Consider the following 16,484-nt stretch of genomic DNA (forward strand, 5'->3'; position numbering starts at 1 on the left):
AAATGATTTTTTTCTCTGTGAGAGAAAGATCTGCCGCGCCATACTCTCCCAATTCCAAATGTTTCAAGATAAGATTCGAATCCAAAATCTTTGCTTGCTAAGCAGCGGTTCCCGTCCATTGGGATAAACCCCATTTCATGCTATTTGAAAATGAATAATTTTGCAGTCTTTGATGCTGGATTAATTGGTGAATTCCACCATGAATAACCTATGGGTTGTATCATGAATTCCAACTACGAAGAGCTCATATTTTCGTTCCTTGTGGGTGATTGAAACTTTCAAGGTTTGAAACCTCAGCGAGTGATCATAGAAGGAAATGGAAATCGGGGACAAGTGCTGTCACCCTATTGGCTTAGCATTGCCCTTTGTTTTCTACCCTAGAAATCAATAGTGTTTTTTTTCTTTTTCTTTCTTTCTTTTGAGAACCTAAAAGTTAACAGTAAGAAGACTGATTAAATTATACCGAAACAACACATCGGAGTCCTTCATCCTTCATCATTCATCATTCAGGCCTCAATTTGCACAATTATTAAAGCATGCATGGAATGGTCAATGCTCGGTTTCTAGAAGTGAAATAAACGACACCTTAGCACGTCAGAAAGGTTCGGCCAGGAGCGAGTGCGTTACGCTGACGCTAGCACGAAAGCTAAAGACCACGTGTGCTGCGCTTGGGACTCAGTACTTCTAATGCGCTGCTCGAAAGTGAAGTACAGTGGGTATCCTTCGATCTAGCTGTTTGATCTGGATCAGACGATCGATAATTACTCCTCCGCCTCTCTAGTTGGTGTCTGTGAAGTGTGAAGCGGAAGCCGAACGAACGTCTCGAATCCCGACCACCAGGTGGGGATCGAGGCAAGCGACTCAGCCGCATCCGGAGAACATGCGACTTGATAACTAATCGTATACTGACGCGTTCTTTGACCGCCTTACAATTTGCGTCATTTACGTACATCTTGTTCGGCGTTTTTCAGCGGATCTAACTCGTAGGACGAAGCGATCGCTGTAGGGGGCAAAGGGGTAATATTAGTTTAAGGAAGGGGATTGATAAAATAATAACCACTAGATGACGTCAAATATGTCAACCAAGTGTATTGATATTTCCACCCACTTATGATGTCGGTTGCACTTTTTTTTTTTAACCCAAGAGGAAGTGTCTCCGGTAAAGTTAGATAACGAGACAAGGCGCGTTCAACGAATCGTGCCCACAATGGATAAAACTATAAAATTAATTTTTTTACCTCAGAGAAGGAGAATCATGAATATCTGAATTGGATTGGAGACAAAATTTTATTATTATTCCGTACCCATAATGGATCCACTATGATTGAATAAAACCTGCCGATCGAGCTGCATCAGATATGCAATAGAATAAAGTAAATTTTACCGTCCTTAGTTCTTGATATAGCACCTCAATAGTTCAAGACTTCATCAGCCTCGTTCTTAGTGCACTCGAGACCAAAGTGGACGAAGGCTGAAAGGTCCAATATCTGGCTTAAACAAAGGGCAGATCTTGACCTAAGCATTGGAAGTCTTGGTTGGATGCATAAATGACCTTTTTTGCAACCTTTATTCCTTAGTGTAGCTGGCCTCGCATCAGGGCTAGAATGTCTCTTCCACGAGCTTGCAAAAAAAAAAAAAAAAGCTGTTAATTAAGTTTTTACCAAAAAAATATTTAGCTGCCTCTAAAACAATACAAGGATTGACATATATGATGTGATGCAGGATGTGGCTTGGAAAATAGTATTGGCATTGGTTATCTATATATGAAAAGATCACTTCATGGATTAACAAAATGGCTTGATGGATACATGGATACAGTCACCAAATACTTGACCTGCATGGATAAGGTGATAGCTTCGGGCCTCATCTTCTATCCGGATCTGATAATCCACTGTTATAATTAAAATATTGTAATCTTGGTAATTTCTACATCATTGGCAATCATGCAGTTGACACTCAATTAAGTTTTACTAAAGTTTAACTTTAGTGAATTTATAACAATGAGATCTTTCAGTCAATTTTTTATGCTACTATATTAGAATTAATGTTAGAAGATAGAGAATATATCTATTATGGTGTTTCCCAATATACTTCTTTACTATTGATTGTTTAATTAAATTTATCTACTTACGAATTATATTTCTAAGCTTGCTCCATCTCAATATCCTGATATGTCTCTTTTTCAAAATCTCAATCGTTACCATATTTTTATACTGCAGCTGTTCCTTTTTTTCTTACCATATGATGGTTGAGATTTATGATAATGAAACAATAATATAAACAACATTGATATCGATCCATGGCTTTAGAATCCATACAGTCTAACCTTCAATTAAATGTTGACATATATTTAAGGAAATGAAGATATTACTCTTAGACTATATCTGAAGTCTTTAATTTCAAACTTATTATGCATATAGAAATAAATATTCAAATCAATAATTCTATCCTTTTACTGAATTTAAGTTTTTAAATTTTAAAAGTTGGCAATTTTTGAAAAATGCTTGGTTTTTAAAGTAAATGGTTTAAAATGGGAATAATATAGGATGATAAAGAGAGAGAATAATCTTGACTCGAAAATTAGAATCTAACAATCTACTTTTCCTTCTTCAAAAAAGAAAAAAAAGAGAAAAGCTGCAACTTTCTTACAAATCACTTGGTGATTGTACCATAGATTCGTATTCAGCTCCTATCTTCATTACCATTTGGGGTATAGGGCATTTTATTTTATTTTATTTTAATTATTATGGTAAAATCCTCAATTTCATGGGTGAAGGACATATAGGAAATAATATGATAGACCTAGCATCTACAATTCATAATTTATAATTTAAAAAAAAACACAAAAACAATCACAAAATATTATAATCTATACATGCATCTAAAGCGGTCTTTAACATTCCCTAAAGAGTGTCATTATATTTATACATGGCTATTAAGCAACTTTATGCGGTAATTTGGGTGCACCCAAATGGTGACATGCAGCATAGAATCTTACGGTAATTATCCGCAACCGATAACATTCAAGATAAAATCTTGGACGATTCATATGTTTGGTGCAAACATTGAGCTCTTGCATCTCATTCATATCCACTCTTACATTAAAAAAAAGGTCTGCAGGTAGATTTTTTTTTTTTTTTTTTGGTTAAATGAACCCACTCATTACACTTGCCAAAATAAGCCAACTCATTACATTTGCGAAATGAGATTTTTGTTAGGAACCCTAATTTATTTAGCTGATAATCATGTATGACCCATCCTTCACAGAGTCCTCAAGGGGGGGGTGTCATAGTTATCGCCAAGTACTATTTGAATTAATTTCAAGTGTTTAATATAAACTATAATGCACTACTTAATCGAATCATGACCATCCATCAACTGCTTCTTCCTCTCAACTGATTGCCGGGATCACAGTCATCATGCGTCGCAAGCTGGACGGAGTGGGATCACCGTTCACACCATAGTCCATACCAATTAGGCTGGTCATCGGACATTAGCTATGATGAAACGGGACGACCCCTTTTCGAGTTCGAACACTGGTAGCGGCGGAGTTTATGAAAACAGGGGCGAACATATCAACCCTTATAAAAAAATATAATAAGAGAACAATAAAACAATAAAAGTTAGGTCCTTTGAAAATCGGAAGACCCAGACTCTCTTTTTTCCCTCTCCACCCTCTCCTCCCCATCTGCGATCAATCTCTCCCCCAATTGTCGCTTCCTCTCCCTTCCCTTCTCCCTTCTCTCTCTCGCCATCGGAGCGATCGCTTCGAAACCCTAGCTGCCGCCGCCGGAGCGGACCCCGGCGCCGATCCGATCGGAATCCCACCGATCGTCGGCATTGGTTGTTCCTGGTCGGCTCCATGGAGCCGCCGCCGGCCGCCAATTACGCCACCCACAATTCCAAGTAAGCGATCTTGGTACCATGCCCTCCGCCTCCGTTCCTCTCCGTATCTTTGAGGCTTACCCTTTTGTTCCAGGCTTCGCCTTTTCCCCGCGGGGGCGTCATACCAGGATCCGGATGTCATGGAGGTTTCCTCGTCCTCGGCCTGGAATTCCAGCCATCAGAAGCGGAAGCGGGGTCAGGTGTGACAGCACCTCTTATTTTTAGCTCTTTCTCGTCTTTTCTGGAATTCCCAATTTTTTGCGTTTGATCGGTCTTCGATTTCGACTTGATTGAAGGATCGCAACGAAATCCGTTGATGGAATTGAAAAATTTCCGATATTGATGTGCTTACTGTGGATTTTTCTGGTGATAAGTCACCCTTTTAGGTCTGGATTTGTAATTTTCTTCGTATGTAGGTCGAGACTGGAACAAGAAACTAGTTTGCTTAATGTAAGAAATATTTCTTTTTTCGATAAATTTTTATTTTATTTTATTTTACTTTTTTAAGTACTTGATTGGCCCGATTTGGTATTTCTTTGCATATACAAGATCGAAATTCCAATTTTGATTGTTTAGAATCTGGCACAATGGTTGAGTTTAATAAAAGGTTCAAGTGGTTTTCACTTTGAAGAATAGCAAAACGAGGAAAAAGTTGTAGAAAAAGGAGCAATGGATGTTTATGTTTTTATTTACTATTTGGAGATCAGAGAATCTGTTCATACATGATTCTAACTATTAGGTGGGAAGTTTCTAGATGAATTTAAAGTTCTAAACATTATTGTCACGTTGAATTCAATAACTTAAGATATTTTTATTTCGTATTACTATTACTATAATCTTGATGGACTGTTCTGAGTTTCTTTATTTTTAAAAGATGAAAATTTAATCATAGGTTTTGAATCCCATATTAACAGATTGATATTCTTTCAATTCAGTCAAAAATAAAAATATTAGCATTACATTGAATACTTCCTATTAAGATTCTTGAAAATTATCATTTGCATTGCCCTTTCTGATTGAGTGGTGGAATCATAACACTGTTTTCCAGAATTATCTTTGATGCATAGGTGCAATGACTACATTAATGTGCAGATGTAGTAAAGATGCAGATAATAAAGATAATATCATATGGCATTTGTTTTTCATCCGGATAACACATGCCATGTTTAATTCCACATTCGTGGATCCCTTCCTTTTCATATTGCCATCAAACAAAAAAATGGAGAAATTATTTTTTTTCTGGAAATATTATGCATTAATTAATTCTTGGATCATTATCAGTTGAGTAGTGAACCTAGACAATTGTTTGGGTCAGTTGGATTTTAACTCCAATTTAAGACCAATCGGGAGATCTAACATCTTGTACATATCTAGGTGCTAAAAATAAAGAATAGTCTAGATCTGAATTCTCGAGAACTGTTCCTTCTGTATCCTTCTCTCTCCTCTTTTTTTTTCTTTTGCCTAAGACTGGATGCTTTTGGAAATTTAAGTAAACATCAAATCCAAAACAATTCACCCATAAACCTTGAGCCTCCAGTATACCTATATATATATATATATATATATTTGAAAAATCTTTGAAACCATAAGCTTCACCTATATCTTCATCATGTTTGATCCTTTCTGTTAAAAAATAGTTCATTTACCCATGGGACTGTGAAAACCTCACCGGTCATCCTTGACTCTATAAAATTTTTAAAGATGTAATATCCGATAATGAGAAATTAACTTTTAGCAACTGCAGATTAGTTGGATGTGGGGGTTGATTACTGAATTTGAAGTAGGGTTGTTGAAGCGGCACTGACAACAAGAAGACCAATTTGCATTGCAAATTTGGATTACTAGGGGACAGAACTGGGTCAATTTGACTATGTTAAAATTGGATCATGATGTTGATAAAAACCTCAACACTCTGGGACTTGTGTTAATGCTGTTGAAGTGATGATCTTTATATCTGAGACAGGGTTATCAAGGTGCTCAGTGTTCCTACTCAATAGGGACCTTAATTGCTTAGGCATTGTCTAAGCACCAAGGCAAACTGCCTAGGGACTTAGATAGTCCATTTTTGAAAACACACAAAGTACATAAAAAATCAAAGTTAATGTAAATAACTTCATTTTTTTTCAAATCATACATGTAAATTACTAAATAAATTGCTATATTTAGGAGCATAGATTAAGCTAAGGCATGATCTTATCATGTACCAATCCCCTTTAATATTAGAGTGATATTTGATGGAAAAAGAAAATTGTAAAAAGTTAAATCTAAAACGTATAAGTTAAATGTAAAATGCATTAGTCTCAAAAGAAAAGCTCATAAATCACATGCTTAACACAATCCCATAATGCCATACCAAAATTGCATTACGGTAAAAATGAATAGGAAGAGGAGAAGAAAATAAATAGAAGTTGGAAAATAAATAGACAACCAGGGTAAAGAAGATGGAAAGAGAAGAAAAGGGAGAAGAATAGGAAAAAAAGAGAAGAAAAAAGGGAAGGAACTTTCAAATGACGAGAGAACATGTAAATGAAGAGGAAAAGTAAAGTATTTCAAAAGAGAAAGGGAGAACAAGAGGGAGAGGAGAAGAAAAGAGGAAGATCGAGGAGAAGAAATGGAAAAAAGCAGAAGTATTAAAAAACGAAATGAAAATAAAAACAAAAAGAACTTTTCTGGCCCTTTGGCATTTGGACAATTGCTATTAAGCAATCAGAGGGCTCCCGATGGTTGTATAGCTACTGGAGGGCTTTCTGGTGAAGGTGCATGGGTGTATGTGTGGCTGAGGAGGGTCTCCTTGCTCTAACTTTTGGGAGAAGGCTTTATGTTTTGAGTCAGTGAGCATATCAGATGAGGGAAATGATAACATTTGCAGTTCATTTACAATAAATTTCTTTCAGCCACCAGAGTGAACATAATGTAAACAAGGAACTAGAAAATAAGAAAAGTGTGTGTCCTGTGTGTCTTTGAAGAATTAATGCCTAGGCAGCCAATTCCTAGATAGTTTGGCCTCTCAAGTCCTAGGCACCCAGGCACCATTCATTGATGACACTAATTTGATTCATCACGTCCACTACGATCTGCATTAATGATGATAAACCAGAAACTTAGTTCCAAGCACTAACAACTTTGAGTTGGTTGATAATCACTACCAGCGCCAAGGTGTCAGTTGGCTGCCATAAATTGAGGCAAGATGAAAAAGGGTAACGAGGTGTGGATGTCCAAGTCTTGAGCACTGGGATAGCCAAATAGATGTAAAGGGATAATTTCTAAGTTCAAATGAGTCAAAGTGGGAGCATTGATAATGTGAAATTAATTTATTCTAGCATATCTAGTTAAGGAACAGTGGTGGAGGATGAATCGGGAGTGAGACAAGGACGCGAGGAGAAGATATCTAACATCAGATCAAGATCCCAAACAACAATCCCCAATTTGAAGTTCCGAAAAGATACCAAACACTCATAGAAGGCTTCCTAACTAGATTATAGTATATGAAGCACTATCTCAAGCTCCTTTAAGTTTCAACAACAGAACACCCTGCAAACTGATCATGGACAACATTTTACCTTCTAACAAAAGAAGGGCAAGAGTTAGTAGATGTGAATGGTAGCAGGGGATAAATTGATCTCGCAGAATAATAGGTTTTTGAAGCTACCAAAAGGACTATAGGAAGGTAAAAAGGGTGGCCTAGCGTATGAGGCTCATGCTACTAAAGGGTTTGGGGAGGGTCAGATGTATGCAGCCTTTCCCTCATGTGTGAAGAGTTTGTTTTGATGTTCCCAAACCTGTGACACTATTGAGCCAACGCTCCTCTAAAAGGTCTGTACAAAGGTGATTCAGTTAAACATGAATAAGAGCCTAGAAGGTGCTTGTTAGCTTTCTTGAAGTCTCAAAAGGCTTTATTCTAGCCTATTATATTCTGGCGCCAAAAAGAATGGTTTGGAGTTGGCAGAATAAAGCTGAATAACTGGGCCTTGGTCAGGTTTATTGCAGGTTATTCACCAACCAGATAGGGCCTTACTGTTTATGCTCTGTCCTCCCATACTAATATACTTTATCTACATGTGCACAAAACAGCTAGATGGCAGCTGGAATATAGAACTGTGTGCAGTTCATACCTGTAAGACCATGAAACCATTGTTATTCACGAATGTGCCAAAATGTGGTACTTGTGGACTTACATTGAGATGCTAGTTTAAGCAATGCATTTTTTTATCTCAAGTGCTTAAGGTTTTTCTAGCAGTTTTTTGGGTGCTTGGTAGATTGTCATTAGTTTATTTTTTAGACAGATAGATAGTAATGCACATACATACATCGCATGCATACATACATCTATCACATGCATACACACATACATCAGATACATTGCTACTAATTTTGCTGACTCATGGCACTAGTGGTTTTACATTGAGGTGCTAAGTTTAAGCAACATACTTTTTTTTTTTCATCTCGAGTTCTTGAGGCGTTTCTAGGAGTTTTTGGATGTTTATTTGGTTGTGACTAGTCTTTTTCTTTTTAGAAATTTACATACATGCATGCGTGCATGCATTTGTGTTTGTGTATGTGTGTTAGATTGTGATTAGTCTTTTTGCCTCCAAGGTTAGTCTTTTTTCCTCCAAAAACATGGACGCATGTGTGCATGCATGCATGCATGATGCGGGGATGCATGCATTCATGTGCGGGTGCGTGTGCACGTATGCGTGCATGCACATATGTATATGTATATATAACATATTATAATCTGTGTGCATGTGTGGGTCCATGCTTGCTTTCTTGCTTCCTTGCTTCCTTGGGCTCTATTGCAGGTCATAGAAATTTGTTTCCTTCTATTCCGAGTTTCAATTCAATTGTGTTTTGGCATGAATAAAAATCATTGATATCCTCGAATTAATGCTTACCATTTGCTATGTGTTGCAGTAAAACTCTGGATGTTTCTTTTATCCTTTATTGAATTTTTCCCTCCTTTCTTCCATTTTCATGAATATTACGGTTAGCCATTGTAGCTGGTTTTATTATTTTAAAATAGAGAGTCCTTGGCTAGAATTTGAATATTCCATATAGTATCATGTTACTGAGATCTGTCTTTGATGATTTATTCTGTGAAGCATGAGATACAATGACCAAATGTTGTTCAATACTAATATTCAAGGATTTCTTCCTTTTTTGTTTTTGCCTGCCTTTGTGTATTAAATAATATTGATGACCGGACTTCTAGGCAATAAATTACTTGCTTGCTGAACTTTTAGTTATTTCTGCATTTAGGTTGTTCCTCATGATGTGATTGAGATAGATGGAGATGATGATCCTGATGGAGTTGTGATCATTGGTGAAAACACATCAGATTACAAGAACAAGCAACCTATGGGATACCATAAAGATTGGCAAAAGCATGTAAAGGTGCTATCAGTTCTTAATGCTCATGGAAAATCTCTTGTTCAGAATAAGCAAAGTGTAGCTTTTGCTACGAATATTATGAAGTTTCCTGAAAAAGTGACATTTACTGTTTTCCTGTAATTTTAGGAAGCTTTGTCCAATGATCCTGTGGGTTCAACCTCAAATCATGACTCCATGAATGATGCTCTGCTAGGAGCCTTCAAAAGTTCTGAGCCTAGCTTACTGGATTACACCTTTGCTGATGACTATGATTATGATGACTGTGATTATGATGAAGATGATTATGAAGGATATGCATATGAGACAGAGTTAATTGATAATGATTGCAACTTTAGTTTGGCTGCTAAATTTGATGAAATGGACCTGCCTCCTGGGGTGGAGGCAACCGTACCTTGGTTAGAGATGCCTGCATCTGAAAGGCCAAGAGCGAGCAAGCAGAAGATAGTGATTGAAGATGAGATTGATGTGAAATATAAATCATTTAAACAATTTGATACTGTTCAAGATCATTCTGATCATTATTTTAGCAGACCAGAGCTTCTCAAACATATTCCAACAGTAAAGAAGGTGAGCAAACGAATATCTCTTGTTTCTTCGTTATTTTTTAGTTTAAATTTTACTTAGATTGTTATATTTTCGTTTAAATTTCACTTAGTTTGATAGCATTGCCCAATTGCTTTTTCATGACAGCCAGCAAAGGATTGGTCAAAAAGGATTCAGAATGAGTGGAAGGTCCTTGAGAAAGATTTACCGGGTGAGTGTGTGTCTTGTCTGTTGCACAAATTCTGAATGCTATCATACTTGAGGTGTTTTATCTAGGCTTTGCTCTCAAATTTATAATATGGCAATCTGGATCCAGATGTATTATCCTAAAACCATTTTTTCTAAAAATGAATTGGCATTTCTTTTTTCCACTAGACATATTGTTTTTTTGATAGTGCTTCTACTATTAAATTATCAATGTTTTGTAGGTTTTCTAGGTTAGTCTGGATGATTTTGCATGTGATAGGGTTGGAAGGGAGCATATCTTGTGATTCATGATAAGAAATCAGCCTTCTCTTTTCTTATATAAATAGGAAAGAAAAAGCGGATGCAAATCAAAGTGTAGGGTGTGGCAAGAGGGGTAAAATATTTTAGAGAGGTGGTGTTGTCATAATCTCAGAGGGGCTAGAAAAGCTAAACTTGAGCACAAAATATCAAATGATCCTTTTGACAGCTTTTGGTTAGCATTATATCGAAACCAATTACCAGAACTGAATGTGCATGAGATTTATATTTTTCATTGTTTGACTAATATAAAATATTTTACCATATCTTAAAAATTTTTAATCCAAATTTACTTGTCCTTTTGCATATAATGACATTAAAAATCATGATCACCATTAATTTCTAAGTTATTTTTATGCCTGAAGATGCTAGACTGAAGTTTTAGGCCTGACAGATATTTAACCCCGTGGTTGCATGCTTAAAGGTACATATATGAGGAAGTTTATGCAAATACTTTTTGTTGTTACCATCTTTAAGGCTTTCTTTGTTCTGTAAAATAACTCACTGTGGCAGAATTATTTGCACCATCATTGCTATATGTCACCATGGGGAATTCCATAATGTTTACTACATTGTTATATGACATAGTACATTCTTTTTTTCTACGAGAGATATTATGAAACTCGGGTTAGAAATTCTTTTGATCTTGTTTACTTTTTAAACCTGTTGCACTATTTTCATTTTTGGGGTTGTTGACTTGATCAGAGGCGATTTATGTTAGAATTTATGAAGATAGGATGGACATTTTTAGGGCTGTTATCATAGGACCAGGTGGAACTCCTTATCATGATGGCTTATTCTTCTTTGACTTCTACTTTCCTCCCAGCTATCCCCACGATCCTCCGGTATGTTAAAGTTCTGTGATTTTTTTTTTTTTGAAATTTGTATCAAAAACAACACTAATTTATTTATTCACTTTATCATCTGAAAACTGAAAATTTTCCTTAACATGCAGATGGTACATTACCACTCTGGTGGTCTTCGACTCAATCCAAACTTGTATGCATGTGGGAAGGTTTGTCTCAGCCTTCTGAACACCTGGAGCGGCAGTGGATGTGAGAAGTGGAATCCATCAAAGTCAACCATGCTGCAGGTCCTTGTCTCTATCCAGGCTTTAGTTCTGAATTCAAAGCCTTACTTCAATGAGCCAGGGTTTGCTCAGACAGCTAATACACCCTATGGAGAGAAGAAATCCCTGGCTTACAATGAAGATATTTTCCTTTTATCCTGCAAGACAATGCTGTATACGCTACGGAGGCCACCAAGGGTATGGACAGTGCTTCATCATCTGTTATGTCAGTTATTCAATATAAGACTTGTGGAATCTTCAAATTGTCTTGGAATTTTGGAAAAACTTATCTTTTGGCATCTTGTGAGCATGCAAGATTCTTCACATGAATTCTGTAACTCTGGCAGTTACCATGTTTGTGGTTGCAGAATTTTGAGGACTTCGTTGCAGGACATTTTCGCAAGTATGGACACGCAATCCTTGTTGCATGCAGAGCTTACATGGATGGAGCACAGGTTGGATGTGTTGTCGGAAATGGGGTGCAGGATGTTGATGAGGGTGATAAGAGTTGCTCATCAGCATTCAAGAGTTCGCTAAGGAAGCTCTTTGAGGATCTCTTGATGGAGTTCACTGTCAAAGGAGCTGATTGTGATGAATTTCTTGCTCAGAAAGTCAAAGATGGAGCTGCCAGAGCAGCGGACACTACTCTGAAGCTTTAAGTTCAAGTTCAAAAACTGTGGAACTGCAGAAATAATTTTGCCATGAAGGCATCTAGTTCACATCTACTTTCCATACAGATTAGACTGGATGGGAGAATCAGTATGTAGCTGCCTAACTTATCTATCATGGAAATGTTGTATGTAAATATACCTAGCTAATGATATTGATGCTTAAATCGATTATGTAGGCTCCTTATACTTTGCTTGAAATTGTCTATATAGTATATAGTATAGAGATCTTAATTTATGGTTTACTAAGTGGTGTCGTCTTATTGCATTTCTGAAACTTGTGAGGACGGTGTCCGTGTGCAGTCTTCGTCATTATGAATATTTCAGTGCATTGGTTTGGAGGACGAATTTGACGCTTGGCAGATGCATACCGTATAGGTGGTGCGGGTGCAGGATTGCATGCCACGCATGGAGTAAATATGGTACTGCATTTATTGTACCCTGGATGATGGCTACCCCTTACGGTATTTTACAGACTGAAGCATCGAAGGGAAAAAAATGCAAAAAAGAAGAAACAAGCAAAACATAGAAGGGGACAATTAGAGATAAGAGCATCACATTGAAACAGGGTTCTTGTTTTGAGAGGGATCGCTGTTGGAGAAGAATGCAAGATCAACATAGCCCCAGGTATTCTCTTTGGTGGTAGGAAGCTTTTGATTAAATATATGTCAGTGTGATGCTTTAATCTTGCATTTGCTGAAATCTAGAACTTTATTCGCACGTAGGTGCATGGTTATATTGTATGTAATGTCGCAACTGCTGATTCAAGATGTTAGTTGTAAACAATTTGCTTTTGCAATTTAAGGTCTGAAATTAGCAAGTAAATAATATGTTAAATGTCTGTACATGCATGTATTTAAAAGTTAATATGAATAGTTCTTTTTTTTGACAAAATAGTTCATTATTATGTTGCGTGGAATCATTAGTCATTAATTTTCTTACAGTCCATAAACTTACCTACAAGCAACAAGTGGTCCTTTTCGTTCCATAGAGAGATCTCATGTTCAAACATTGTGGTGAATAACCACCATATGCTCAAAAGAAAGTCCATAAAATTTGTCGGAAAAAACATAATACTCTATATTTAATATGTTTAATCTGCAAACTAGAAATATAAATATTTTTTAAAAACGATAATATAGCAATGCAATGTGTTCGTGTGGTTTGCATTAATATAGTTTGACATCATTTTTTCAATCTGATACAATTTTTTTCGCATTATTGGCAACTGTTTCCTGACTATAACCATCACATTAGTAAGTTGATATTTCTAAATTTAATGGTTGCTTGTGAAGATATTAAATTTTAAGTTCATGACTTTATCCTTGGCTCAAAATTAATAAATGTTTGCAAGTTGAGCTTTTTTTTCAGGAGGCGTTTAGCTGTCAAAATGAGAAAAACATAAATTATAAAACTTTGTGACAATGGAGAAGGTCAAGACCTTGAGAGATTCCACTAAATGTAGAAAATTTCTATGCTATGACTTAAGGATTTGTTGTCATATTCCACAACATGGAGAAACACAGTAATAATTTATCATTTATAAAATGATAAGATATCATGATTTTTAGATGCACGCAAACCTAAGTTTGAGAATTTCCACTATAGACAAATATTAAGAACGAGATTTGTAGCAAAGCTAAACTCAATAACTTTTTTCACTAGGAGTTTAGAAGCTAGGCTGGAGTTGACCTTGAATCTGATGCACAGCGGCATCTCATCATGAGTGATGTATATGAAATAATGTAGCATGAGAGTGGGTCATCATGAGGCTCGGGTGCGGTGTGCCTGGGCATGTTCCCAGCACGAGACTGGTGCACGTACCGTGGCCCGTGCGGTAGCATCAGCGCCTCGACGAGCCTCCGGCTTATACAACTTGAGGGCCCCGGCGCATGCACCAGTCATGCGCAGGTCCGGAGCACCGGTAATCCGGACTCGGGCAGTATACGGAACGGGTTATATCTATGGCCCCAAAGAACGAACCTACTGTTGCATCATCCACTTGTCGCCTTAAAATCTGTGCAACAGATAAATGATGGAGTCCAAATCACTTTGAGATCCGTGCCGCATGTATCAGACAGAGTGATGCAGTTGTATCATTCATGTGGGAAGAAGGATCCAAATAGCCACCAAGGTGGTAGCCTAGTGGTACTGGGCAGAAATTCTAACCTTAAGATTCCAAGTTCGAATCGCTGCGGCGACGATTAAATTGTGGACCGGAGCTCACTACTTTGGCCACTGCTTGGACTTGAGGTATAGGACCGCTCTTGAACCGCTAGTAGCCGGGGTGGTGCCGGGTGTGACGTACTCATACTTGGGACTCGAGCCAGAGCCCAGAGGGGTAGCTGAGCCGGGCCCATGGGTGGGGAGGGTATGAGTAAAACCGGTCGGGGTGCCCAACACACGGCCATTTCTGCCCGCATCGAACATTCTCCTGGCGGGGCGGGGGCCTAGTGGGGGCTGTTACGCGGGGTTGGGCTTGTCCCTTCCTCCCCCCTACTCCTTTTTTATTAGCAAAAAAAAAAAAAAAAGAAAAAAAAGAAGGATCCAATCTTCTTTTCGCACGAATCGAACCGTTGGACCGCACAATGATTGCTTCCGAATCTGTGCGGATGGATGAGTGAAAAAATTCAGATTGCTTTGAGATCTATGTAGAGCACTATCAGACGAGCAATGTCGTGAAAGAAGATAATCGTTCTTTCATGCGAAAGATACAATTTGACCCCATGCCTATCGGTATGGTTACATAAAATTTGTAGATTACGGGTGTCTTTCATGTGAAAGGAGGACTCACCTTCCTCCATACATATATACTATTGGACTGCACAATAGTTGCTTTGAGATCTGCACGGATAGATAAATGAAGAAATTTGAAGTGCTTGCAGATCTGTGCGGTCAGGGATGCAGAAGAAGATCAACCATTCTTTCGTACGAAACATACAACATGAACCAGAAATTGTTGATTGATTAGTTCAAAAAAAAAAAAGCTCAGAAATTGTTGATCGATTAGTTTAAAAATAAAGCTGGACGTGCACGTAGACCTAACCAACAGGTGGAATCTCGGCGTAAATAAGGTGCTTGTGCAAGATTGTCTGTTGGAAGATAACAGGGGTTATATATATCATGGTATGTTGGAAGACAGCACTCAAATTGTTATCAAGAACTTGCTCGTAGTTGATAGCAACTCTCATCTTCAGGAATGCCTCGGGCTGTCAATTCATTATATTTGGGCCCTTTTACAAGTTACACCATACCTTTTTGAGGGAACAGAGGTTGAAGAACTAACTAATTTCAAAAAAGAGTATCTTTATTTGATATCATACAAGCAAGTTAGGGTTTTCAAAAAAAAATGATAAGCAATTTAATTTTTCAATATGACAGATTTTGCTTTCCAATTCTATTCAGTCATCTCTTTGGTAGCTAGAGTAGTCTATATTGAATCTGATGTTCTTCTGCATATATACTCATTTCAAGCATGCCATCAAAGCCTTCTGGTATCATTCTTCCCTTCTTCCTTTTCTCTCTACCAACGTTTCACTACAAACATATATTGGAACTTGATTCGATCTTAGAGTGGTATTACACGTGTGGATGGATGGGGTGAAGCCGAGAGCCCATGAGGAGGTGGAGGAGTTGAAGACCGGCAGGGTTGGGGCATCATTTTGTCATGCCATAGGTAAACATAGCTCCACCTCTTTTTTTTTCCATTCCTTAAATGATGTAACGCTATTTTACTATTAAAGCATCATCACCTCATAGCCACAATTTATTATCTCTAAAGAGGGCAAGTCATATTCGATCATTCAAGTAATTCGAAAGGATCCAAATGCAAACTTTTATAGTTGAGAGTGTTTGTGCAAAGTAAACAAACTGGAGGGGGTCAAAAAAAAAAATTCCCCCTTTTTTAGCCTTTTATTTAGAGATGTCATCATCAATCTACTGGGCAGCAATCCAGTCTAAGCTATATAAGACTCTAAAATTTCTTGTTTAGCAGCCAATTTGTATTGACAACACCAACAGCCTGATACTAAATTCCTGTAAGTTGCAGCATAAGGACCTTAATTTTATCCAAGGGCTTCCCTGGTCTTCTGTGCTACCTTCATGACAATGGCCAATTAACCCTCAGTTCCATTGCCTCCAGCTGATTTATTTACAAAGCTAAAACATTGGACCATCATCATCACCAAGCGTTACCAACCATCAAGTTGCCATGAAATCTGTTACTGCAACTAGATTAAGGGACCACCCAATCAATGGACCATATATGGTGCATTAAAAGCTGCTCTCTATTTTGGACTCGTTTGATTCATGGAAATTTTTTCGAAGAAAACAGCTTTTCCATATTTTTTATAATTTTTTTTTTAAAACATTAGAATTTTATTCTTATGAAAATACTATTTTTTTTCTCTTCTTTGAAAACTCCAACA

At 37.3% G+C, this 16,484-nt stretch overlaps 1 protein-coding gene across 1 annotated transcript; it reads left to right on the forward strand.

Moving 5' to 3' along the window:
- Positions 1-3,554: 3,554 nt before the first annotated feature.
- Positions 3,555-12,302, forward strand: LOC148715396 (putative ubiquitin-conjugating enzyme E2 38). Its single transcript, XM_088706451.2, has 8 exons — positions 3,555-3,906; positions 3,980-4,085; positions 9,142-9,276; positions 9,400-9,840; positions 9,964-10,027; positions 11,026-11,165; positions 11,276-11,587; positions 11,758-12,302. The coding sequence occupies exons 1-8, from the start codon at positions 3,863-3,865 to the stop codon at positions 12,046-12,048; spliced, it is 1,533 nt and encodes a 510-aa protein (XP_088562577.2). The 5' UTR covers positions 3,555-3,862; the 3' UTR covers positions 12,049-12,302.
- Positions 12,303-16,484: the final 4,182 nt, after the last annotated feature.

The sequence above is a fragment of the Phoenix dactylifera genome, chromosome 1, assembly GCF_051530095.1.
Source record: "Phoenix dactylifera cultivar Ajwa chromosome 1, Ajwa_hap1_PhDact_Kaust_v1.1, whole genome shotgun sequence".
NCBI classification, from domain to species: Eukaryota; Viridiplantae; Streptophyta; class Magnoliopsida; order Arecales; family Arecaceae; genus Phoenix; species Phoenix dactylifera.

Coding starts and splice junctions, on each gene's coding strand:
- LOC148715396 (XM_088706451.2), top strand. CDS start 3,863: ATGGAGCCGCCGCCGGCCGCCAATTACGCCACCCACAATTCCAA. Junction 9,841..9,963: donor ATATTCCAACAGTAAAGAAG/GTGAGCAAACGA, acceptor TTTTCATGACAG/CCAGCAAAGGATTGGTCAAA. Junction 11,166..11,275: donor GCTATCCCCACGATCCTCCG/GTATGTTAAAGT, acceptor CTTAACATGCAG/ATGGTACATTACCACTCTGG.